General features: G+C 38.1%; 1 protein-coding gene across 1 annotated transcript; it reads left to right on the top strand.

Annotated features, from left to right (window-relative positions):
* The first annotated feature begins 1,404 nt into the window (after positions 1-1,404).
* lpar1 (lysophosphatidic acid receptor 1) lies at positions 1,405-27,326 on the top strand. The gene is made up of 3 exons (XM_088435667.1): positions 1,405-1,778; positions 15,337-16,083; positions 25,587-27,326. The coding sequence occupies exons 2-3, from the start codon at positions 15,345-15,347 to the stop codon at positions 25,901-25,903; spliced, it is 1,056 nt and encodes a 351-aa protein (XP_088291793.1). The 5' UTR covers positions 1,405-1,778; positions 15,337-15,344; the 3' UTR covers positions 25,904-27,326.
* The last annotated feature ends 46 nt before the right edge of the window (positions 27,327-27,372 follow it).

Genomic DNA, 27,372 nt, shown 5'->3' with positions numbered 1-27,372 from the left:
CAATTACTTTATACACTAAAGTACTCATGATTACTTCAAACAAGTACATAATTGATTACGTTCCTACTTTATTGCCTAAAGTAATCAATTGCTTTTGTGCATAAAGTACCTAAAGCGATCAACTGCTTTAGTTGCGTAAGTTCTAAAACAAGGTTTATTTTAGTGCTTAATTCTCTTTGTATCAGCAATTTTTGGACCTCCATTAGCCAAAAACAAAAAAAACAAAAAAAAAAAAAAACCCCTTTTTTTTTTTAAATCAATAAGTACCTGGGATTGAAAAAAAATCAAAAATTAAAATGTATTTGGCATTGAATGAGTTAAAAGCCTGCAGCATTGCATGATTTTGAACCTAAATAATGTAAGTAGCATGTCTATTTGTTATGAGACTAATGAGAAACAGCACGTTTTCTGTGTTTTGTGGCTTTACCACTTTTATTATATGGGAGAAGCAGCAGGTTAAAAACCTTAGTAAGTGCTCTCAGATGTTGCTGAGTTGGCAGATACAAGCATCCCTTTGGCAAATACTTTCTCATGGTATGAAAAATTCAATATGGGTCCATTTTTAGGATCAATGGGATGCATACAGGCATACCCAACATAGTCAGACAGGAGGAAATATTTTGAAGACATAAAAGGTTAATAGGTAAGGAGTATCGTCTCTCTTTTGAGTCTCTTCACTCCAGACCTCACTCCCTTCCTGTTTCTCTTGCCTAACAAGTTACTGGAAAAAAAAATGTGTTTCCAATTAAACACTGGTGTGTAGGTGTGTGCGTGTGTGTGCGTGTGTGTGCGTGTGTGTGGTTGGGGGGAAGGGGGTGGAGGGGTGGGGGGCAACTTTCATCTGCTAGGCACTTTTAAGAAATTTTTTTATCCATTAAAATATCAATAATGTTAGTATAAACCAATAACCACATCATACAATGAAACATTGCTAAAATCATTAGGATGTTTTACATAAATATTAAGTTGCATTGTTTTACTGGCAACAATATTTGAATTGTTCTTAGATATTTTCAAACTTAGAAAAGTTTTGATTTGTATGGCTATATAGTTACATATTTGCACAAGGTACTTCCGTTTTGTGATACAGTATTTGGGAAGTAATTCTGCTCATACTTCATACATACAATCAGAGATTTGTTTGCATTGTAAGTTTACACTTCCTGAAATTAATTTTAGCACCCGTGTGTGTATTTTTCGGTACAGGGCACATCTCTATTTGTTTATATTGTTCTGTTCAGGATTAAATTGCACATTTGCATGTCGAGGAATCATCGAATTTCCAAATAGTTTCGAGAAAACGCTCACAATTTTATGTTTGTTTGCACTCCTGCAGCAACCTGGAGCGCGTCAGTTTATTTAGCCATCGTTTTCCACTGGGCGCGCGTGCGCGTGTCCGTGACGTCATGTGCAGACAGCAAGGTCCCTTCCTGGAGAGCGTTTGCGTGCACGCGAACGAGAGAGGGTGGAAGAGAGAGACACAGTGAGAGTGGCGCGCCAGGCACCAAGAGGAGAGCATCTAGCGACTTCATGTGGGAAGGAGAACTGCAACTTTCCGCAGGAAAAACAAGACTTGCGTGTATATTTGGACATACAATGAGACGACTTGGCTTCATGTTGGATTTTGACACCTCACCACTTTGACAGGAGTGCAGCCCGAGTTCCGTGGAAGGAATTTCAGGTTTTCCCGAATCAAACTTTTTGGTCTGGACATCTCGGAGCCGCTCAGGAAACACTCTAAATCATCCTCATACTGCTTCCCGCTGGAAACAAAGATTGTAAGTATAGAATACTTCTTTTTGATCTGTTGATTAGTTCACTTACAGTAATTAATTGAGCAGAAAAACAACTTGATTTTTTTTTCTAGTGCCTCTGTTTGTGTATGTAGACAATTTTACATAAGCATACCTGCCACGTAGACGTGCATGGCAAGCATTTGATAAAGCCTTGTTTGATTATGGAATAAGCAGATGCCTCAACGTACCTTGTGCTCCGTTATTTGGATAGCTCATGATGGTTTGTGCGCAGTTGTGGGAAAGGGGCGCAGCAGTGAGGGGCTTATTGCGCCATGGAGGCTGGGAACTTAAGCGTGGAAACATAACTTAACCTTAATCACCTAAACAGGCATATAAAAAAATCTTAATAGTGAGTCGATATGTTTTTATATCGCTTCTCTCGTCATCCATCTAATAGACACTTTATAAGAAAAATAAAGATGAATGAATGATTTTCTATAAACAATCCCCTTTGGTGCTTTATGGAAACACCAATTCATCTTGAAGATCTCTCCTTCATGCTGTGGTCAGCAGTCACATCTTTGCATAAACAGGCAAATTAGCTCAACTCTTAAATCTTACTCTGGAAACCCTGGAATTGTTATAAAGCACCCCAAAACAGGTCAATATTACTAAAATCTGAATTAAATCAAGATTGTGTTTAACATGAACAAATTAAGAATGTCATTAAAGTATTTACTTAGATTTTCCTCTTGCTAGAGTAGTAAGTTTGAATATGTCTTAAGTCTGGTTCTGAAGACCCAATTTATTTCAATCAAGGCACATATATGCTTTGCAACCTTAACACGTTTTTTCACATTATTAACCATAATAACTTGGTCAAAAGAATCTAACCACTGCATTGTATCTTACCTCAAAATTAAATTAGGTAGTCTGCATTCACTATGAGTTACAAGAGATTTATGTTTCTTCACACAAAACAGAAGACTTTGACAATGAATATGGATAAAACAATATCCATAGTGTGTTGAGCAGCCACATCTTTGTATTACAGTATTTACTTTTTGCCTATTAATTGGTGTCCATTTTTTTCTCAGCAAGACAGCAAGTTTAATGGCATCCCACCCAAGCACACAAAACGTCATTAAAAAGTCCATAATGTCCTCTGCAGAGCATGCTTGGACTTAGTAGTGTAGTTTGAATGAACCAAAAGATAGTGAGTCAAAAGATCAGAAGGATATTGTTTAACCACATTGTGAATTACCTTCCGACAAGTTGGCATCTCCTATTTTTGAAAAGTTTTATGTCTGCATTTGTGTGTGCCAGGGCACCGTTTTACTTATCACCTATGACCACAATCCTCAGGGGGTCTTTGATGCAATGGCAGAGTGTGAAAAGCATTTACACTTTGACTTGGGGTGAGGGTCAGTGCTTTTTCAAGATGTTTTAATTATGGAGATTACTTTCACCTTCCCAACCTTCCTTTCACTTGTAATGTCAGTATTGCTTGGTTGGCTTCGGACTATTTCTCCCCTTCGCTTCAAACAATTACCAAAAGGTCACAATCATACTCTTGATCTTAAACAGTGTTACAGACACAACATAAGATAATGCCTGCAATATGGTAATTTCACATTAGAATAAATATTGGCTTTACTGCCAAGGATTTAAGGTAGCTAAACGTCTTATTCGCTTGAGTTGATAAACAATGAGTCTCCATGGATATAACAGAAGAGTGGTCCAAATATGATGGGAGGGATTGTCTTTGAGAGCTCACTGGTTTCCTTGGCAACCAGAGAAGCTGCACAGACATTATTTCTCCTCGAAGGACTTATATTAAAAAATAAAAAAGCAAAAGTGATGGAGCATTTCAAATCTCTGACTTCCGACACTCATGGCCAAACAAAAAGCCCTTGCAAAGACTTATTGTCTCTACTTGAGATGGCTGTTTTATGTTTCCTGACACGAACTCTGACATCCTTAAAAAAAAAAGTGGGTCCTTGAAACATCTGTGTTGTGATTCTTCTTAGCTTCCTCCTCCTTGCATTCCACCCATTCTTCACCTCAAAGTGCAGATTGATTTCAACATTCATTGTAGGTAGTAGAGTTGCACTTTGTTTGATAAAGAAAAGAAATACCCCGCATTAAATTATTAAACCTATTACCTATACTTTTTTTTCCCTTTAAATGTCTCATAATTCACTCTTAGAGCAACAGTTTAGTTTTTAGCACACATTCTTTTGCATTTTTTTGCCAAAAGGTGGGATTTTTGTTTTGTTGTTGTGTAGAGTTCACCTATTTGGTGATCCTCAAGATAGAGAGACCTTAAATCAGTAGGTTTAGCAACCTATACCAACCTATATGGAACATTTGAGCACTGCTAGCAAGGGGATAATTTATGCGATACATACTTTAGCTATAGCAGAGCCCAAACCACGGGTAAATACTGGCAAATTGTGCCCAATGTTGATGTCTGACAGTAAAATGAAGTGATTTCTTAGCACCCTGAATTGGTGATTGAACATGATTTCAGAACAATGTAGTGCTGTTTGTATTGGGTGCCAGGACAAAGAGTTGCAGAAGAAAGACTGGTCAAGCTGTGTCGTCGCAAAACACTGCCAGGAACAGCTTGAAAATAAACGCATACTAAGGCATTTGTGTGCATATATTGTGAGGTAAATATATGTTTATTTTGAAGTTGGGGTTCGAACAGAGTTTCTGGCATGTTTTACCGCCATGCAAAGCATTGACAATTTTTGCTGCAATTAGCTTTTTTTTTTTTAGCCGATACACCCATATAATCCCATGGGGGGGGGGGGGGGGATTCATATATATATATATATATATATATATATATATATATATATATATATATATATATATATATATGAGAGAGAGCGATATATAGATATATATGAGTATAAGTATATACATGTTCCCAAGCACCTGCAAGTGAGCATGTTGAAACATTTTCATTCTGAATTGCATGTTAGTTCTCTTCTTCTCATTCCTAAAATATACACTGGACATTATTTAGATAGCAACAGTGTTTTCCTCACCAGTAAACAAAGTTTTTTCTAAATCTCTTTCCAACAGCTTCCAGTATGTCATCATACATGTTTAGAAGCTGACCGATGTCGCGTGTGCTCAAAGGAGACTGATCTGATGGAAAATGATGACTGACACAGCCAAGTGAGCTTCGCTCTGTGTGGCATTGGATGTGCACCAGTAGTTGTCTGTGCTTTGGGTACAAAATGGAGGCCTTTTCCTTTCTTTTTGGTGGAATACCATATTATTTGTTTATGTGTTATCTGATTTAATATTCTGGTTGTCTATATTTTGCTGCGTTAAACTTGCTACAATAGCTATAGTATACTCTACTATATGGATCAGTGTGGGTTGAGGTGTTCGAAGTTGACCCGTGAATGTACATCTTCACAGCTTGTAACAGTGTCAGTATTTTAGCAGAATGAACTTCAACACCAAGGACTCAATGTCCTATGGAAGTGTGGAGCTGCCGATGTGGGGTAAAAACCTTCTCTAGTTTTCAGTGGTAGACGCCAAAGGTTTGGGGTTGCCTTCTCATCCAATGCGTCTTCTTCATTTTCATGCCTAATTTTCATTCTAGATTCTCACTGAAGGCATCAAATCTATGGCTGAATACATGTGGAAATGTGCGGGAAAAGGTGAAATAACCGAAAATATTTCTTCAAATTTGCCTCTGATTGATGCGTGGCACTACCTTGGCATTCTCTCGTGAGCTTCAAGAGGTATTCACCTCAAATGGCTTTCACTTTGCCAGTGTGCTTGTCTGTGTTAATTAGTGGAATCACTTTTGTCAAATTAATAGCCGACAGCACCATTGGGCAACTATTAACATTCAAATTATGGCAAGAACCAATCAGCTGACTGAAGAAAAATGAGTGGCCATCATTAATTAAACAATTTGAATTAGTGTGTGTCCAGACCTGTGTCCAAAATGAAAATAGAAACAGAAGGACATAATTTATGAAGTTTTGTTCCATAGGCATTACCATTAGTGATTAAAAAATAAATTTCACACTGAGCTTTTTAATAATTTCATACATGTATTCTGCATCTAGGTTTTGAAGTAAAATGTTCAATCATAAAGCATATTAAATTGCCAAACCTTTCCTCAATGTAGTCTTCTTTAAATGATGAGCAAAGGTTGTCCTTTGACCTACAATGATTGGAAGAAAACCAAGAAAGCACTTTAGTGGTTTCAGCTTCTGTCCCTTTGTGGTCCAGCGAAAGCATTGAGAGTCTCTTGCTGTAAAGTACGCCTTTTAGAAAATCCAATACATCTGTATTTAGAGGAGATGGGATGATCCTTTTTAGCCTTTTAGTGAAGTACTTTGTGATGTGCTTGCTTGCCCTCCGTCTGCACTCCAACATGAAAAACCCATGTTGATCGACAGACCGGCTGAGGTGAGCTAATTGGACCAGATAGCCAGAAACATTCCATGGACGAGAAGATCCTGCTTGTCTTCCATTTTCAGAGGGGTTTGAAAAGTGTGAACTCACTATTAGTCTCAGATGCAAAGAGACATTTACAGGAAGCGATTTAAACCAGATCCGTAGATTAACCATTTGACTCCGACTCTGAGTTTTGGTTATGTAATCTCTTGAATCCACTAATTCTTCATGAGAAGACACGTTGACACACTGGCATTAAATTGTCGTTAAAGCTGACACATACGCTGCAGTTTATCTTGACCCAGGGGCTGTTAAAATAGCTGGAGATGCTGAGTTGTCACAAAGTGGCCATTTCAACTGGAAACAATGCAAACGACTTAAGCTGTTTGTCAGTCTAACTGGCAATTAGGGAATGACTGTGTCAGGGGAATACACTCGCTATCATAGTTTATCTTGTCTCGCCATGTGCAGGTTTTTCTCCAAAGACAACTTCTAAATTTCATCTGGGCTCTGCACAGCGTCTAGCTTTCACTCTTTGAGCTTTGCAATAGTGACTCAAAATGCTGGTGCAGTGTTTGGAAACTTGTGGAATTCAAGACATAAAATTGTGAATGCTGACTGGCATTTGGCTCAGCATCTAAATTTCGTTCGGGGAATTGAATGCATTAGTTAAAGAAAAATAACAATCACAAATTCAACCAGTGTCTTTGCTGCCAATTCCTTTTCCTAATTCTAAACTTTGATTCAGCACAAACCACCTTAATTGTGCACGTATTTTGGCATATCATTTAAAGATTTCCTCATAGAATTCACAAAAACACTTCAGTGTGAATGATTTAGTATCATGCTTAAAACCTTGCGTGCAGTTCCCATAAAGCTGAGTTCAACGGCCTTGCACGCCAGCTTTGTGTTGTTTTATCATGGGGCATTTTACTGACAATGTAAAAGCAGCACTTTTCCTCAGTGTGATACGGTTTATTGGCCTGAATCCATCACATTGTGTTGTCATGGGGCAACAATTGCCGGCTTGTTGATTGTGTTGCTCGGCATACTGTGTTGTACGATGAGTGGCAAGCTACAAAAGGAGAGAAATGCATACAGAACAGTTTACTGAGAAATATTGGACATTTTCTGTGATGTTTTAAAGAACTTTGCAATGCAAGACATGACCAGAAAGAATGCTGTTGACCAATTGTCCCAGAGTAGCAATCTTCTGGGAGGTCTGAATGAAAACATTGTCACCACATGTGATAGAATGTGAAGTGCAATCCAAACTATATTTGTTGAACACATGCTTGTGATGTAAGTGTCTCCACCAATACATTGGCTGCATAGATATTATGTATAGGTTTCTGTTATGCTCTATTGGTTGCTAATAATAGCTTCGTCTTTAAACGTTAGCAAGTTGATCACAGAATGAAAAATGTGGAAATGCAAAATGATAGGGTTCGTCAAACCCCATCTGTCAGATTGCAGCTGTCACTTGGCTTTTTCAAGAGATCATCTTTGAAAAAAAAAACATATGAAGCTAAATTAAAGGGTTTGTATAATATGTGCATGATTGCGGATTTGGGAAATTAGACAACACAGTTAGTGCCTCACAGTGTTAACTAACCAGAAATAAATATGCAATTTACAAGCTATTTTATATGCTTCACACACACTCCTAAAATGGGTTGTACAATTTCTATACACTTACTGTACACAATATGCCCATTGTTTGCATCTGGTCGGTTTGGTTTTGTCACCTTAACTAGTATCACAATGAGACAGCGATTATCAGCTGGGCACATTAAAACTACAGTATTTAAGAAAACATTTGTGGACACCTTGTTGTTCAACTCTCAATCTTGGCATTGAAGTGTCTTAAAACTTATGCCAGAAACGGCTTTCAACATTAGCTGCCATGTCTTGCCATGCATCTTAAACATACAGATAAATTGCTCAACGCAGACACTGAAATCTTCTAGAAGAAAGAAAGTAGGATGGATTTTATTTTCAAATAACGAAGCGCTGTGGGGGTCCACTTTGGTGCGCGCAATCCTTTTTGCATTTTTAATATGTTCTTGTCATTTTAATTTCTTATTAAATCGATGGTAGCAAAAATAAATGTAAAAAAAATACTAAAAATATTTGTTAACTGCTTTTGAAATCAAATGTAACTTAATTAGCCTATTTTAAGGGTGATATCATATACTGTTATATGTGTGGATTCTCAAGCCCTGGTACCATATTGTTGTTATTAAGTGGCATATTCTTTAGGTACAGTAGGTATATATTTGAAGGAATATATAATATATATATATATATATATATATATATATATATATATATATATATATATATATATATATATATATATATTTACACATGCTAGCTCTTATGCTATTTTAAGACTGAACCACGTGTAGTTGTAGTGGCTGGTATGAGTGTTTAGGGCTATCGTACGTTGATGAGCTGTGAATCCCGTCACGGTTGCAGCCAGTCACGCATGACTCACCTCAGATTCTCAATTCATCCCTTGTGCTGAGCTTTGCCACTAATCAGCAGAGCCTACGTGTGAGTGTAAGGGTGTATGTTCGTGGTTTATGTGCACTTGGTTCAAGAGAAAGTCAGAGAATGAAAAGCTTGTATGTACGTACTGTACGTGTGTGTGTGTTTGTGTTTGTGTGTATTTTGGGTTGTTGGATGTCCCCGTTTCTTGGCTTTCTGGAGTGGGGGAATGTGAACAATGCGCACATTGTGTGGGGGGAAGAGTGGACCGGGGGATCAGGAGGGGGTGTGCCATGGACTAGCATGGGTAGGAGGAAACACAAGGAGAAAGCTAAGTACAAGGGAGGAGATTGACATAAGCAGTGTGATTTGCCACACAGAGTACTCGATGGCTTTTTTTTTTTTTTTTTTTTTTTTTTTTAGCCAAATGGAGAAATTTTCAAGTCTTCAAGGGTTCCTTAGAAGGCCATTGACCAAGTAAAAGTAAACCCTGATATATGGTACAGATAGACTGATTATTGGCACTCATTTGGTATTTTGAATAATTTTTCAATATTCTGTTGGCCGGTAATAGATCAGTTTAAAATGGTCAACTACTATTTATTTGAATTTTCATTTACCTTTATAAAAGATTGTGCTGACCCTGGGAACAATGTGCACCTTTTGTTTGGAATCAAAACTAAAATGCAATTTTAAACAGTTTTCTGTTATTTTGATAATATCTGAAAGTTGAATTGCTGTTAAAAAAAACAAAACAAAACTATCTTCTATACAGGGATGTTCCACATCACTTTTTTTCACCCTGATATAAAACCAAGTCATCCCCATTGTTCATATTCTAACATTTCTGCTTGTTTGAGTGTTTCCTTAAATTTTGTCAGAATTTCATAAGAAGTATAAATCCATCTATCCATTTTTTTTCCTTAGCCACTTATTCTCACTAGTGTCACTGGTTTGCTGGTGCCTATCCCAGCCACCTTCGGCCAATAGGTGGCTGAAGGTATCTATCCAAAGCGAGTGAAATATCCTGCAGACTGATTCACAGTGCACCTAGATCAAGTCTTCTAAATTGTCAGCTCTGTTTCAAATTTTCTTCACATCCTGTCACAGATTAATATTTGTGAGTCTAATCTGAAAATTCCCTCTGCACTGTGATGTCGCTGATAACATTCTGGATATATAACATGTGTAAGCAAGAGCTCTGGCCATATGTCTTCAATCTTTCATTGACTCTCTTCCTTTATGTATCCTTATCCTTTTTGTCTGGTTTGTTTGACCTTGTAACCCTCTTTTCATCAGGTATTCTCACTCTTGTTGGCTATTACTTACTTTCTCACCGTGGGGGAAATACTGTATAAAAGATTGTGTTTTTTGTGAATAAAATTGTCTGCTACGTTTTTTTAAAAGGCTGATATTAATTATTAGTGGACTATGAGCTGATAATCTTCAGTAAAAGAGAACATATTGACATAGAAAAATTACAATTGAAAAAAAAACTTTTCAGATTTGCATACTATTTATTTATCAGTTTATTTTAAAACATTTTGGATATCTTATCCTTGTTGGAAGAATGGATAGCATGTCCTTACAATTCAGAGATCCCAGGTTCAATTCTAGCTCACACCAGCCTTCCCATGTGGAGTTTGTATGTTCTCCCCGTGCCTGTGTGGCTTGTCTCCGAGCACTCTGATTTCCTCCTACTTTTCCCAAAACATGCATGGTAGGTATATTAGCCAATCAAAATTGCTTTTAGGTGCATTCGTGAATGTGAATTATCATTCATCTGCGTGTGTCTTGCAATTGGCTGGCAACAAGTTCAGGGTGTCCCCTGCCTACTACAAAGTCAGCTGGAATAGGCACCAGCAAGGCTGATAAGTGGCTCTAGAATATGGATGGATAAATATACCAATGATCGGACCGATACGTCTCAAAGAGGCAGATATTCATCATGAAGAAAAATATCGGTTCCGATAATCGACTTGGCCAACAATCAGTCTATCCTTCGATATTGCACACACAAAACCTAAGGTTTCATGAGATATACTGTACGGGCATCTTTTGAACTATGCAGAGGTATAGCATGATGTCGCAAAACCATGGCCTCTAAGGCTCAGAGGTTTTCTGAGAAACAGAAAAATGTCCCTCCCCGGTTGTTAGCCCCATTTGAAAATGTACAAATTTCCATGTTGGACATTAAAGATTCCTCTGTTAAGAAGTTTGAATGCAAATGCTTAAAAAATGACCTCATGCAAATTGTGGGTGGTCCGTTCATTTTCTCCTGTTCGGGTCAGATGAACACATACACTCACTTTTTTTTCCTCTCGCTACACAGGCAGACCTTATCACACATTACTAACAAGCATGCAATGAGTGTGTCGCCACACACTTGGGCACAGTGACTATTTTGTTCTCCGTTTTAACACCTAGGCTATCTGCACACACACGCTTTCCTTCATGTTTTTTCCGAATCACTCATACTAAACACTGGAACATTCTGTTCAATTCCCAATGATTGGTCAAGTGTATAAGAAGAAAAAGAACCCCCCCAGCAATTGTTGCGTATAAACACACACCCTTGGACAAACAACACAAGTATCTTTTCACCACAGGCGCCATACATGAATCAAAGTGCAAAGTGCACTCAGATGTCACTTCCATTTCCTCTTCCACTTAAATTGTGACAACTGGCCTCAGGCAACTAAGAGCTAACAGCTCCTTACAGATACTTAATGGCCGTATCCCTCATTTGACAAGTGGACGAGATGGGCTTTCATCTGTGGTGGTAGTTGTCGAAGACTCCGCCACATTATAGATCTATCAGGCATTAGGGCTGCCGCTGTCACTCAGCTTCTCCTTTCAGAGCTTTTAATGGTCAAGCCGTGACTTCCTCTGGAGACACAACAAGTGCAACTGACGGGAAACTTGGATAATTTTCTAGTTAAATTCCATAGAGTACCAGAAACAAAGATTACCAATATCCAACCTGGATTATATGAAATGTCTAATCTGTGCGTGACCGGTGTTAATTTAACAGCATGTGTATTATTGTGGTGAAAGCGTTTGTTAATTTAGTGAATGAAACAGGATTTCATGTCCAATCCAAACAAAACAGCCGGCAAAGCTGGCCTGACTGGGTAATTGGATGTATAAGCAAACATGAATAAAGTTTATTTCATTGATCAGAACTCCTTTAATATTATTGGTGGGCTGCCATGCCGAACACACACCCGTTTTGGCCAAAGAATACTGGTATGTGGTACGCTGCCAACATTCCCTGCTGGTATATTGGTCAGCACTGTATTGTCTTTGGCTTGCATGATTGCTAAAAGTGAGCTGCATTTGGACTTTACAGTGCAATGTGGGCACCATTTAGGAGTTGAAATATGGTTACTCATAAAACCTACTACACAAAATGAGGTAACAAATCAGAAACCAGATTTTTGGGGGTCATTTGGAATTAAAATACTTGCCTTTCAACATGGCCTCATTACCCTGCCTTTAAATGAGGAAATTGAGTCGGGGGTACTGGCATAACTGTTTACAGATGAGTGGATTTAAAGAGAGATTATTACAAATATTTATTGTCATATTCTCATTATTCATATTGTGTCTTTATCGAGTGCTCAATTTAACCTATTTAGACACAAAAATACATTCTGGGCCTGGGTTAATTAGGAAATACTATGTCTTAAAAGGTTTTGACCATGAAGAGACTAGTGCAATGAGCACATTAGTAGACTGAGAAGATTTGGGATAGACTCTCGAAAGACTAAAATCTCACACTAGCTGACATCTAAAGACTGTTTATGGTCATTTCTTGGTCGCAGACTGAGATTTTACCAAGACTGAATTTTGCGGGTGTGTTCTTACCTGTTTATTGTGATTTCTGTTTGCGGACATGTGGGTTACCAACATCTATTCTAGCTATTACATTCACTCATATTATGGCGTTTTAAGTCATGAATCTCAATTCTGTTTCGACAGATAAGAAAGTATGGGCTGTTGTGACCATCGTTCTACCACCTTTTTCTCAACATTTTAACAGGGCACTCGTGTTTTTGCTGGTGTTTCCTCCTCCTCCATGCCGCTCTTGTGATTGTTTCTTATATACAGTTTAGAGCTCACCTAAGGGTTGCTGGCTGCGTCACGTCACTGCAAAGACCGAAAGACGTAAGATTATATTAGAGAAGACCGACCAAAACGGTCTGAGACTACCGTCTCACACTAACTGAGACACCGATAAGAGTCTTAAGACCTCCACAAGACCTCAAGTCTTTCATCGAAGACAATCATTAGGTGTAAGCCCCAGCACAACACTGCATTTTAAGGGAATGAAGCTGTTTCATAAGCCATTACTGAAGTCGGCTGTGATCACGCTCACTAATGCTGCTCACAAAAATACAGACCTTAGTGGCATCTGTTTGGCTTTATCTTATGTATTCGGTTCTTGTGGCCTTTGTGATTGTTGAGTCCGTGTGCGGGGTCACTAAAGGTGTCCTGTTAGCTGTTTCTTAGCTTTCTCAGTTTCTGAGTTGTTTTTCCCCAAACGGTAACACTCATTAAACTGGACCAGATGGGGGGACAAAAAGGAGGGGCTAGTCTCATATCACACTATTTTTTTTTCCCCACAAACATACACAGCTGCTAAACAACATTTGCTGTTTCTGTAACATGTTACTTTGTAGACAGCAGGTGTTTTTTTTGTCGGCCGTTCCTGAAAAATGTTAAAATCCTGATACTGTATATACACCTCTACCATTTAATATGATCCAGTTCATGCATTTATCTATGAATATATGTAAGGGTAGTTAGATTGTTTTGTGTATTATTCTGAGAATGATTATGGAATGTAGGCAGGACAATAAATGATCTGTTTTTGTTTCAGATATGTAAGTACTGTGTTCTCGCTTGAAGTTCTTTCTTAGTAACTTTTTGTAGATACCACCTCTGATCTAGTTCCATTACTCCATTACCGAAAAATTTTAATTTGAAAAGGCTGAGTTTGAACATTCACATGGATTTCCTGGTGATGACATTATGATAAGTCAAAATGTGAAACTACACAAGGGACATTTGCAGAAAGTTGAATTCTTGTTTTCCAGAAACGTTCCTGTTCACATACTTTTGTCCATGCAGTTATTTTAAACACAAAATCCTTCTGCCAGAGTCCCTATTGAACTGACATGCATTAAATGAAAAGCATTCTTTGAGTTCTCCATTTCATATCCTGTTGTGTATTCTAGATGAAGTTTGCATTGATAACATAGGTTTGTCTGTCTGGCAAATGGGTTGGAATGGTCATACCATGAGTGACAATTTCTTATTATCAAAAAAAAAAAAATGCAGGTTGAGGTAGATTACCCCAAAAAAGGGTCAGGTGGGGCTCCAAACATCTCTAATTGATACCTTATGCTTGACATAAACCAATGCTCATCGCTCCTACATTGAGTAGATTTATCATTCGCCTGTCATTAAAGTAATTCACCATGTACTTTTAGAAATGCAAAAGTTAGTAATAGACAAAAAAAGCATTAACACCTGCGATGTTTTTTGTATTCTCTGGACGGTGCTCTTGGTTTGAAAATAAACCAAGAGCAATGCAATTATATTAAATTCCCACAGCATCCTTGAACCATGAGTGCCCTCTTGAGGAGAAAAACAAAATTACATGCTTCCTGAAGCTTCATTAGTCCACCCCTAGCACAAATGAACAAATGTCGTTCTGAATGGAATTACTTCCCTCAGCCTCTTGGTCTGACACCAGCCTACTGTCCAGAAAGTGTTGATCCTGACTCCCAATACAGACAACACAATATTGTTCTAAAATCAAATATCTCACCATTTCAGAGTACTATTAAACAACTTAATTAGCTTGACATTACCATTCACATATGCTACCTGTTACCAGTGTTTACTATTGGCTCAAGCTTATTATAGCTGTAACTAGCATACATTACACACTAGCTAACAGTGCTCAAGTGCTCCATATAGGCTGGCGAGAGCACTCGTATTACTTTGCAAAGGTAGTTTTCTATACGTAACTGACTCTACGTAACTGACAAACTTTCCTGACAGCCTGACAAAGTTGATGTTCCTACTGATCATGTTTTTTTCTTTGTTTGTTTTGTTTTGTTTTTTTTACAAAAGAGGCTCACTGAAATGTGCTTTTTCAACCAGCAAATTGTTTCTGTGGTTCTGACGTCATGTCATCTCATAGGCAGACCAAGATTTATGCGGAGAGATTTGTCGAAAATCCAATTTTCTGATAAAGTATTGTGCGACCAAGCATGGTTTAAAATTAAGCAAAAAACAAATCAACTTGTGGTCATTTTTTTTTCACCATGCAAAAATATAGTTTTATCGTGCACGATATCACTTCCCCTTTAATACTATTTTGAGGTGAACATCCAACCCCTCCAAACTGAGGCAAATGGAACATAGAGCTGGTACCATACATGAAAAGGAGTATAACTTTTAGGGTGCAGTTTTTCCCATGAAGGGTAAACATTTCTTAGGTTTGTAATTTCTAGTCAATTCCCTTGACTGAAAATATAGTGTCAAGTTCCGGATTTGAAGTGTTGCATTAAGAAAGTCCACCGTGCTACAGGCAAACATGTTAAATACAGGGAACAAGTTATGTGTGACTCATAAGGTATTATTTTCTTTTCAGAAACCATCATGGATGAGGAGCAGTGCTACTACAATGAAACCATTGCCTTCTTTTACAACCGCAGTGGCAAGTACCTAGCTACTGACTGGAACACGGTCAGTCGCCTAGTGATGGGCCTGGGCATCACAGTCTGCATCTTCATCATGCTCGCCAACCTTCTGGTGATGATAGCTATCTATGTCAACCGAAGATTCCACTTCCCCATCTACTACCTAATGGCTAATTTGGCTGCTGCAGATTTCTTTGCCGGACTGGCCTATTTCTACTTGATGTTCAACACGGGACCGAACACGAGGCGTCTGACTGTTTCAACCTGGCTTCTCCGCCAAGGCTTGATTGACACAAGCCTGACAGCCTCTGTGGCAAACCTCCTGGCTATTGCCATTGAACGCCACATCACAGTGTTCCGCATGCAGCTGCACACACGGATGAGCAACCGTCGCGTGGTTGTCGTCATCGTCATCATCTGGACTATGTCCATAGTCATGGGAGCCATTCCAAGTGTGGGCTGGAATTGCATCTGTAGTATTAAATCATGCTCCAACATGGCACCACTTTACAGCAACTCCTACCTGGTCTTTTGGGCTGTCTTTAACCTGGTGACATTTGTTGTCATGGTGACGCTGTATGCCCACATCTTCGTCTATGTGCGCCAAAGGACAATGAGGATGTCGCGTCACAGCTCCGGACCACGACGTAATAAAGACACAATGATGTCACTACTGAAAACTGTGGCCATTGTGCTGGGTAAGCATCATCCATCCGTTCATTCTCTTTTTCTACAGAATTTGGTTGTCAGTATTGTTGTTCGTATGGGGCAAATGCTGAATGAGTTTTAGTTCACTTGATTTATATTTAAGTCTTCCAGTTTTCTTTTAAATGCAACGATCAATCTGTGTTAGACTTTACTGTGTGCTGTGTAGGGTAACTGAATGTACGGAATGCCATTGACTCGGACATATTCTATACACCTTAACGTAGGATAAACTCATAGGGTACACGTCTAAATGTATACAAGACCTACTTTATATTCAATCCTAGTAATGTATTGCCACATGTCTTCAATTTGGCATTGCAAATTGCCAAGGCTGTACTCTGATAATGTCTGGTTTATCCTCCAGCTGAGCAGTGTGTGAAGTCTGACAGTTTTATGTCCAAGCATTCCATAGAATCTCCCACTCTGCGTGGTTCCTGGGCTCTTTGTTAGTGCAATAGTTTTTAGACATTGAGCCTTTCAGTTTTTCAAAATGTGCTTGCCTACAGTTCATAGACAACAATGCGAGCATGAGTGAGAACCTGATTGAATTGTGGGAAAAGGACATGTTGGTACTTTAAAGCAGGATATGTTGATCCCAGACAAAACATCTCTCTATCTCTCTATCTTTATCTATCTATCTCTATCTATCATATACAATGTGGCTTGGCATTACCTTGCTGAAATGAACACAACACCATACCTATCTGAATGTTCCAAAAAGCTGCTCTTTGAGCATTCATCAACATTCCTTGTCTTTTATACTTTTTTTTTTTTTTTTTGGCAGTTCATTTAGTGGACTATAGGTTGAAGATAGTTTGCAAATTATTATAAACTGTTAACATTTCCATTTTACACAACATCCCAACTTGATTGGATTAGGAGTTGTAAATAAGCACCTGGGATTGGAAAAAAAAATGAAAATATGTGTTTGAGATTGAATGAGTCAATATTTCCCCCAAATTTCAAAGCACTGCAATGTTCTAAACTCTGGCGAATGACTTCATCTTGACACAGATGAAACTGAGACGGAGAAATTTACAGAACACACCCATCACACATTTCTCAATATTAGGAGCAGCCAGTACAGGGCTGGCTCAAGAACAGCATCAAATATTCTTACACTTTTAACTCAACTATTACTCAGAGAAAGAAAACCAATCACATCCAATCACATTCGACCCTTTGATTGTATTGTACATCTAAATGTTTTGTTTTGTTTTTCTCATGATAACTTAGCCAAAATAGAGCTAAGTTAGCTAGGCTCATAAGTCTTCCAGTCTTCAGAAGAGTTGCCAGGCATTACTATTGAGCTCTGGATTTTGCTGATGTTCACCTTTTGGGAGAAAGGTGAAGAAATACTTGACAGTATACCCCTCAGAGATGTCATGTCATGCTTCTCCCATCTGTTGGCCAGATGATAGTTGTTTCCCTGCCAGTCGCCCCCTGCTTGTTCCTTTCAGGATGCTGTAAAGCCATCCATGACATATTTCTGTCTGTGCAGCGATGAAAGAATGGGAATGTAATGAGCCAAGTTGGTTTTGCACTCTTAAACAAATCCATAAGCATAGACATATGCTGTAGCTGTGCCCTTTCACAACTCTTTTTGCTTTATATAGAACTGTGGGACACCAGATCTACTTCTTTCACATCAACGCTAAAGCAGCAGTAATGTTAGCCAATGATGGGAACACAAAACCACTTGATTAGTTTAACCACAAACAGATGAGCTTGTATCCTCTATAGAGATATGTGTATGCACACATAAAAAACCAAAGGATTGGTACACATTTTAGGATATTTCTGTAGAGAAAAAAAACATTTTGATGCAACTGCTCGGGGAAGTGCACAGGAATTTCATTGTGTGATATTACAATGCATATGACAATAAAACTTTTAAATCGTGAAACATGCTGTGCTCTGCAAATGAGTGGCACAGTTGTTGACTGGTTAATACGTCCGACTCAAAGTGTTCAGCTAGCCTCCTGATTTGGCTGTCGTTTAGCCTCACGTATTCTTACCGTTTTCCTAGCAAGCAGATTGGGGAAGGGGGGAATTTTAGAACACAGTCTACACTACAAAAAACAGTGGACAAAAAATACATCCATAAAATCCCATTTATAATACATACTCATGTATCATAGGCAACCCCAAAATTACCCTTAAAAACATGTTTTCCTCTGTAATAGTATGTAAATATTTTCTTTTGATTTACGGATTATAAGGTTCTCAGGCTGTAGCTGCTAACACTGTATTAGCCTCGAAATGATGGCAACAGGTGCCATAAGATACAATTCCACCATAGTTACATATTTTCTACCTTCCGGAATATTAGGTGGAGTATTATTTATGGGGTTTATTTTTCACTTAACCAGTACATATGAAGCACCATATTAACAGATGCATATTCTAACATATGTACATACGTAATATACTCGGAACAGTTTATTGCTCCCGGTGTATGCAATTCGTTATGTTCTATGATTGGTTTATTGCTGCCAGCGAACATATCGTACATATTATGTGTACCGTTCTTTGTTTGGTTTATTGCTGCTGGCACAGTACTGCATGCGTTACAAAAAGTTGTCTGATTGGTTCATCGTTGCTAGCATACTTCCTTCCCCTACGTCCACGTGTCGGGGGCTTACCCAAATGGCACAATATCATTTTTACTGATTTTGTACCTCTGTGATTGTAGGTCGCACAATTTTTGAAAAATTTATAGGCTTTTATTTGTGAATTGTGGAAGGGAAAATTTGGTTACACTTTTTTTCCTCCCATATTGTAATAACACTGATTTCAGGATGATGGTATATTGTTGGCAAAAATAAGTCCAATTCAGGACTTTCGTCGTGCCATGCTGCCAGGAAAAACTTCCAGATAAAAACATATCAAGGCAATCATTTCAGTGTATGATTGTAGTTGGACATGTTTTATGATGATGTAGACCACACTACGTTGGCTGCGTGTTGTGTCATGAATAGCACGAGGAATTATTGCTCTTGTGGCTTGACTAGTTTCAACCACAGTTTCAACCATCAATGTAACTTACATTACATACATTTGGAACATAAGACCTTAAATATAGTATTGGAATGAAGTGTCTTAAAATTTGTGTGTGTTTTTTTTTTTTTTTTTTTTTAATAATTGGAATGATTTTGGATCATTTCATATGAAAAAAAATATATTCACTGGATTTTACAATACCCGTTTAAGGTTTCTCATTTCAGTTGAGCTTTTTGGACAGGCTCTTAGAAGTAAGCACTTCATTTTATTATCAATGCTCATGTTTGCCTAACTAGCCACTTTCAATTTAAGGGCACCCTTACTTTAAGAGCATTTAACTGCTGATCTTGTTGCAGATAGAAAAAAGTTGAGTGACACCTTCTATCTGTCTTTCTTCTCTGAGTCAACAACTCTGTCCAAAAAAATAAAGCTATTTTCCATGTATGTGGTGAATGAGTCAAGTGGCAACTCATTTACAGTCCCCTCTGCGTATGAATTATCTCGATTGTCTTAGTGTAGAATGCATGAGCCAATCATCCGACCGTGTGGCGTTCCAACACTTACGATACATGACACAAGTGTATGAGCAACTGCCATGAAATCTGTGGCATTACCATTTAAGATCTTTTGAAGCGTGTCCACTTTTTTTTTACTGAAGGTGGAACCAATCGGACATGGTAACGAGCCAAGCTCTGCCATCCAGTGTCAAAGTGGAAACATGCCTGGTATGCAGCTCACACTGTCACCTGTTGTGTGTCTGTATGCATTTACGTTTGTGCTTGAAACACCCAAGCAATATCTGGTCTCAGTGTAGCTTTTCTAATCAGGAACAATTGTGCTTTCATGATTTTTATTATTCTAGTATTTGTATTATTTTTTTATCTTTTTTTTTTTTTTTAGAAATGATGTACAGTATTCAAATAACTTTTGAGCTGTTATTTGCCACTGAAATGTCCAAAGTGCATTGCAGGAAATTCCTGTTCACACTGGGTGGCTTTTTTAATCAGGCACAATAGCGCCCTTATGGTTTTGGCTTAAGCTTGTGTAAGTTGATCATTTACGGATATAAACTATAATCTCCTTTGAAATGTATCATTAACGGCTTTCCCAACCAATTTCACTCATATTTTCGGCTTTTCTTCATTTTTATAGAAACATGGTAATCCTGTAACTTGTGAGCTGTCATTTACTGCTACAATTCCAAAAAGTATTACAGAGCTTTTATTGGGATTTACTTGGTGAATTAAACAACAGTTGTGTGACGCAGCCAAACATACCTCTAGATTATGAAATTTTCACAAGTTAATTTCAAATATTATTCAACCTAGTACCCCTTAACCAGCATATATTGATGAAGAAAAGAAAAAAAAGACTTACTGTAAATCAGATTGCTATCCCATTGGTGTCTGATAAATTATACTTTGAACTAAATATTTTGTGGTACACCTATTTCATTCAGCAACTCCAGGAAATAGTTCATGCAACCATCGTTTTTATTTCTGGTTCGTCTGCTGGAAAAAAAAATGCATCACTAAAGACAATTTGCATCAAACTTAAAGGCATGTACAATTTCATGTTCCAATTAGTTTGCTCTTATGTTGAAAAGAAACTACACTATTCCTATCACTGCATTTAAAAGTATTCAGGTAGAATTGCTGATACCTTCAGAAACCCTATTAAAATCTCATGTACCCCTTGAAGTGCCAATTTGTACTCCCAGGGGTTTTTGTATCCCCATTTGAGAACTGCGGGCATATCCAAACAAGAAATAATTTAAAATCATTTCTAACTGAATAAGGACAATGAAGCTGGTCAAAGATCAAATCAGTACGTCAACACAGAGTACAAGAGTGCTTTTCAATTTCTGACCCTCTTTAAACATTCTAAATGTTGATTTCCACATTGTTATCTGATTTTGCAGGGTCAGGTAGGCGAGATCATATGACATGAATGCCTGTCTTTAATGATGCAAATGTTACATTATGTCATACAGGGGCTCCGCACGCTCTACATACTTATTGATTTCACTTTCAAATATTTTCAATTGCAAAAGTGAGCCTAAAATAGAAAAATAACATTTGAAACCTCAGAAAATATCTAAGACATTGCCAGCAAATCCTGTTTTAGACATTTTAGAGTGTTTTTGTTACACTGGAGCAGAGCTTTATTACCATTTCAAAGAAGTCACAGTTGTTCCAGTCTGAGACGTGCTTTTCTAAGCATGAGCTCACCATATTAACTTTGCCAGCCTGTTTAACAAAACAATCAAGCTGAAAACTTCGTGACCTTTTGTGATTGTATCTAATCTACAGTGTGTACATGTGGAAGTTGTGGAGAGAGGCAGAGGAATAAGAAATCTTTCTTTTGGGACAAACGGGAAACCACAGAGCCATTTTAGAAGTGCACATACACTTTCTGCTGACTGCTTTATTTCAATGGCATCACGGTCACGGCCTCAGATGATTACTGGCTTAGGAAATCACACAACGAGATAAACAAAGAAAAAGAGGGCTACAGAGAAGAACTGAAAGATTTAGAAGAGCAAGCCAGATTTGAAATAAGGCATGACCAAGCATGGTCAAGGTCAAGTGAATGTTTTAATGGAACAATTAGAGATTTTGGCTCTTAATGTTTATGATAGAGATCATTAAACTCTATAACTGACTGAAGAAAAACACATCGGTACAGATATTTTAATGGAATAATGTAGGGAAATCACAATTGGGACATGAGATATTATATCTTTGAGAAAAATAGCAATGAGGTCAATCAGAAAATTCCAACACCGATAACCATTGATCGGGAGCCAAGTTGTTTGATGAGAAATACAAGAAAGAAACATTGATATGTGGCAACGCTTTTAAAAGGATTAGAAGCACTTGTTACATGCCCACAAATCCAGACTTGCAGTAAAAGAATTTTCTCGGATCCGACATGGATTCATAGTTGCTCAAATCATTCCCAATGTTACAATGCAACAGTGGCCAACCCTTCAAATATTGGGTTGCTCACACTAGATGATTAATTATCTGACAGCATTTGAATTATTTTTAAGGCATGCATTGACTAATCATGATTAATCCAATCATCAATCCAAGTGATCTGATTCAGCGCTGAATAAGCACTTGAAATATGTGCAAGCTGCAGTTAAATAACACCAAGTGCAATGCCCCTCTTTGAATTTGTTGTTGTCACAGTGCCAGACAAACCCTGGAAAGTTTCAAAACAGTTTTTCCAGACATTTCAAGATTTTCCATTCAGTGCTGAGGAGCTGTGTTTATTTACATTTCTCCACAGACTATTCTGCTTCTCCAGTTTCTTTCCTTTGTATTTGACATTTTCCAACAGTGACAAGGCAAAAGGGTTCAAGTTGGTCTGCCAAAAAAACATATTCCTTTCCTCCATCCACAAAAACGGCTTTTGGGGAAGATTTTGAGGGTATGTGCAATTTGTGTCTTTATCCTTCTGAAAAAGGCGGACGATGGTGTGATGGGATGTAATATCAGGAGCTACATTCCCCTGGATTTACAACGGAAATGAAGGATGATCATGGGGGAAACCTTTCAGAGAAAGACAGACTCGTTGCGTGGAGATCTTGGTAGCAGTTCACATAAACGAACTGGATGGATGGATGGATGGATTTTTAATTTAACCAGAGCTGAAACGAGTCTTTGATCAATTTGAGTACCTCAATTTAAAAAAAATGAGTGAGGCATTTGTTTATTTGCAGAGGATACCCTCTTATAACTTTTATTTGTGCATGCTCTGTATGAAAGTAAAACGACAGATTGCCTGATTTCTAGATAAACTTTAATTTACCAAATATATGGACAGGAATGCCTTGGCACACTTTTATTTTGAAGTCATTTCCGGCAGTATGTTTCGGCGTAACAGCTTGACTAGTCTTTCCACTGCAGCTGTTGTTCCCGACTTCTGATAAAAACACAACAGTGTTCCAAATTCGTATTCGATTAGCAATTACGGGAGCTAAAAAAAAAAAGATTTATCGTATTTCCCCGATGACAGGTCGACCTCTCAAGTCGATTTCTCCCGTTTTACTTTTTTTTTAATTTTACAAAAACACGATTGTAAGTCTACCTCTGACTTTAGTGGTTAGATGGATAAATGCATAGAACAATGTTTTGAGAGAGGGAAGTAATGTGCTGCTAATCAGTTTAAATTTAAATACATACAAAAATCCTCTGTTGTTTTTTTAATTGTTTTTCACCAGGCAAAAACAAAAATACTTTTTCATTTCCATCATAATCCTCGATACGCGACTCGACTGCGCCACGCAGCTCACAGACCCGAGTTCAAACCCACCTTGCTCTGGCCTTCCTTTGTTGACTTTGCATGTTCTCCCCGAGCCCTCGTGGGTTCTCTCCAGGCACTCCAGCTTCCTCCCACATTCCAAAAACATGCACACCAGGTGTATTGGACATACTAAATTTTCCTCAGGTGTGATTGGGTGCCTGAATGGTTGTTCATGTCTGTGTGCCCTGCCTACTGCCCAAAGTCAGCTGGGATAGGCACCAGCAAGCCCGCGACCCTTGCTTCAAGCGGCTCTCGAAAATGGATGAATGGATATACTCAATGTTTGATTTGTATTTTCTGTAAAATATTCAAATGCCAAAAATTCGATACTAACAATATATCTGAATGCACCACAACTTCTTAATACACTTGTGAATTGATTGCTGCAGCATTACATTTGACATTTCAAAAACTAGAATTTATTATGAATACATTTGATTGAGGGAAAAGTACTGTCATGATCCTTAAGTAAAGTTTTATTTACATCATACATACATTTTTTATGTGACCGTGAAAGCCGCATTTCTTGTTACTCTGATCCAGCTGGATATTTCTCTGCCAAGGCTTGTCAGGATCAGAGGATGATTTTGAAACAAACGATTCGGACAGCTTGGGCGTAAGACATTCTGGAAAATGAACAAACACCAATGAGTGAGCCTGCATAGCCGAGAAGTGAGGTCAAGCCCTTTTTGTTGCAGCTGCCGCCCGCAAAACCCGAACAGATAACCGGCCTGTCAAACAAGGAGCTTGCTGTCCTCATTTCTTGTCAATTTCTTTTTGGTCTGCTGTCTCCAGGGGTTAATGCTCTGGAGTTTGGTCGTAGTTTGGACAAATGGCCTTTGTTGACTCAATTCACTACACTTGACCTTGCCATTCGTGGAGAATGATTCATAGGCCACTGCTCTGCACTATCAATCGCACTCGTCAGCAAAATTAATCTTGGGATGGTACGTTTGTCGGTTCATTGTACAAAATATCAACCAGACACGTTGCTGATGCCACAAAATCTCTACGTCAATAAATTAACACAGTTTGACTTCATAAATATTGTTCACGAAGTCTTTAGAAAATTAAATTAACCATGCCATACATTCAAAAGAAAAAAAAAAACTGATATGTAAGCTTTTGTAAATACAAGTAAACTCCAAATGTTTGGACTATAAAGTGGAAGTAACAAATAATTTGAATGAAAATGGCTGAAAAGCTGACATCCGTTCTTAAGGTGAAGCGGTTATAAATCACATGGTCCATTCTGGAGAAAATTACAGGGTATTAAGTGTACCAAATATAATGTTGTATTTACACATAACGGCTTAACATTTTGTGCAACTACTCTGCTTTCTGTTGTTGTTGTTTTTAAACCCATATTATATTATAGTATAGTATAGTATAGTATATTATGATAAATTTGTGAAGATTTAAGTTCATTGTGTTTAGACTTATGTGTAATAAATAATGACACCAGTGTTAGTTACAGCTACAGTATAAATGGTTATATATAGAGAGGTTAAGAGGTAAAAAAATCCCCAAATATTGTCCATTTGGCCAATTATTTTTTTCGCCTAATGTTTCAATGGCCATAATTGGCCTATCCAATCAGTCGGCCAATTTATCGTTTGAACCATAATGTAAATAATTAGATTTTAGAAGCTGATATGGCCTTGTCAATACATTTTCATTGTAATGAGGATTTTGTTGTTGTTGTTGTTATATGTATAATCTTGAATATATATATATATATATATATATATATATATATATATATATATATATATATATATATATATATATATACACAACTGCTTCACAGTCGAGACGTTCGGTTGTTGAATGTCAGCTTGGACTTTCCTGAGTTTAGATCTGCATATTCACCCTGTGCTCTTGTGGGTTTACTACGGTTATGCAAGCTTCCTCCCACACATTTAAAAAAAAACATTCCTCTTAGGTTAATTGAAGACTTTAAATGACCTATACGTGTGAATATGAGTGTGAATGGTTGCTCTATGAGTGAGTGGCCAGGGTATGCCTTTACTTGGATAAACTTCAGCTCACCTACTGCATAGTATATAAAAAGGAGGGATTTTTGCCATCAAATTAACAGCAGTTGCATGCCCCAGTATGGGATATGTAGTCTTTGTGGCCACTTGTTAAAGTAATTTGTACTGTGTCTCTGTAGGTGCATTCATCATCTGCTGGACCCCAGGTCTCGTCATCCTCCTCCTTGACGTCTTTTGCGCCAGCTGCAACGTTCTCACTTACGAAAAGTTTTTCCTGCTGCTCGCCGAGTTCAACTCCGCCATGAACCCCATCATCTACTCCTACCGTGATAAGGAGATGAGTGCCACATTTCGGCAGATCCTGTGCTGCCAACGGCAGGAGAACGTCAACGGGACAGCGGCGGAAGGGTCCGACCGATCTGCGTCGTCCATCAACCACACGGTGCTCAGCGGCGGCATGCATCACCATCACAACAATGAACACTCTGTTGTATAAAAGCTAAATGGCTGAACTCTATGTTAGAGAAAATGCCTGAGAAAAGGTGAGAGGCTGTATGAGGTCAAGCGACTCCAAATGTGATGTGAAGAAATGATCTAAAGGAACGGATTGCAGAAAAAGAGTGAACTCTTTGGCGTTGGATGACGGGTGACACTAATTGTAGAGGAGGATGAACGATCAGAGATCCTCAATGACTTTGAAATGCTGTTAGTAATTTGTTTATGACATATTTTGTATTTGTGTTAAATGTGTTGCTATTGGCAAAGCTAATACAAACAATTGTGTTTGTGAAAGGGTTACGCCCTCTCTACAGTTCACTTAACTTTGTAGTCCAGTTACTTACAAAATCCAAACCAATGAAGGCATGCCCTATTTTTTTGATTGTCTTCGTTGTTAAGTGGTTATTTCGGAACATGATGCAAAACCATGTCGCAAGAATCCTGGTCAGGGGGCGAAATCACATGATTTGCCAATACAAGAAATTATTTCACATTTTGCCATCTGTGTCGCCCCCTGCTCCTGATTGAAAATTGTACCGTCCAACTCTCCCGTCTAGTTATCAATTTAGCACCAGTTGATTAATAGGCATAAATTCATAACGCCTAATATAGGATGACCAGGTGTCCAGTTTTAACTGGGACAGTCCCGATTTTGAGTGTTGTGTCCCGGTTCCTGACAATTTGTCAGCCTGGTTGGTTTGTTCCAATTTTACGTAGGTCACGTCCCAATGTCCAGTTTTTTTGTCTTTCTTTTTGTAGTCCAGCAAGCCAATTAATTGGGCCGTTGTCATAGCGACTTATACAATAGTCCAATTTGAAAGAAATGTAAACTTTTTACTTTCACATTCATGTGCTGCATAGCAAGTTGAGCTTTCTGGCAGCGCGTTCGGAATGTGGAACAGCGAGGTATGTTGTGTCAGTTGATTTTCTGTTTTTCCCAACAAAGAAAAGTGCTCACATCCAAAGACTGTTAGTTACATGAAGAAATAAAACAAAGTTAGTACCTCTACTAGCTCTTATAGTTGACTGGATATGAGTATTATGATTTATCACACAGCAGGACATCTTAAACGTCAGTATAAGGACTAATTCAATGCACCAAACAGCAATGACTGGCCGTGAGAACATTACAGATCATTACATATCATTATTTATTTGACAACCCAAAATCAGAAGAGCCAAATGTCCATTCAAGTTGCAGGGGCAGGGCATACAAATTTTACTACTGTGGCAAAATACTAAGAGCACGCAAAAATGATTGGATCATAGTGAATGCATATACTAGTTTAAAGCTGTTGAACTGTCATCCAAGATAGTATTTGTCATTAGCTACATAATCACTGGTCACACGATTTGCAATTAAATTAGTTGTAAATGAGAATTAATGGTGGAAATTTATGATAAATTTCATTTTCATTGAACTTGTTGTGTCCAAGTATTTATTTTTGAAAATCTGGTAAGATTGTA

This window comes from Hippichthys cyanospilos, chromosome 15 (assembly GCF_059441005.1).
Source record: "Hippichthys cyanospilos isolate Australia breed blue-spotted pipefish chromosome 15, RoL_Hcya_1.0, whole genome shotgun sequence".
In the NCBI taxonomy this organism is placed as follows: domain Eukaryota; kingdom Metazoa; phylum Chordata; class Actinopteri; order Syngnathiformes; family Syngnathidae; genus Hippichthys; species Hippichthys cyanospilos.
This window is presented reverse-complemented; position numbering and strand designations above follow the sequence as displayed.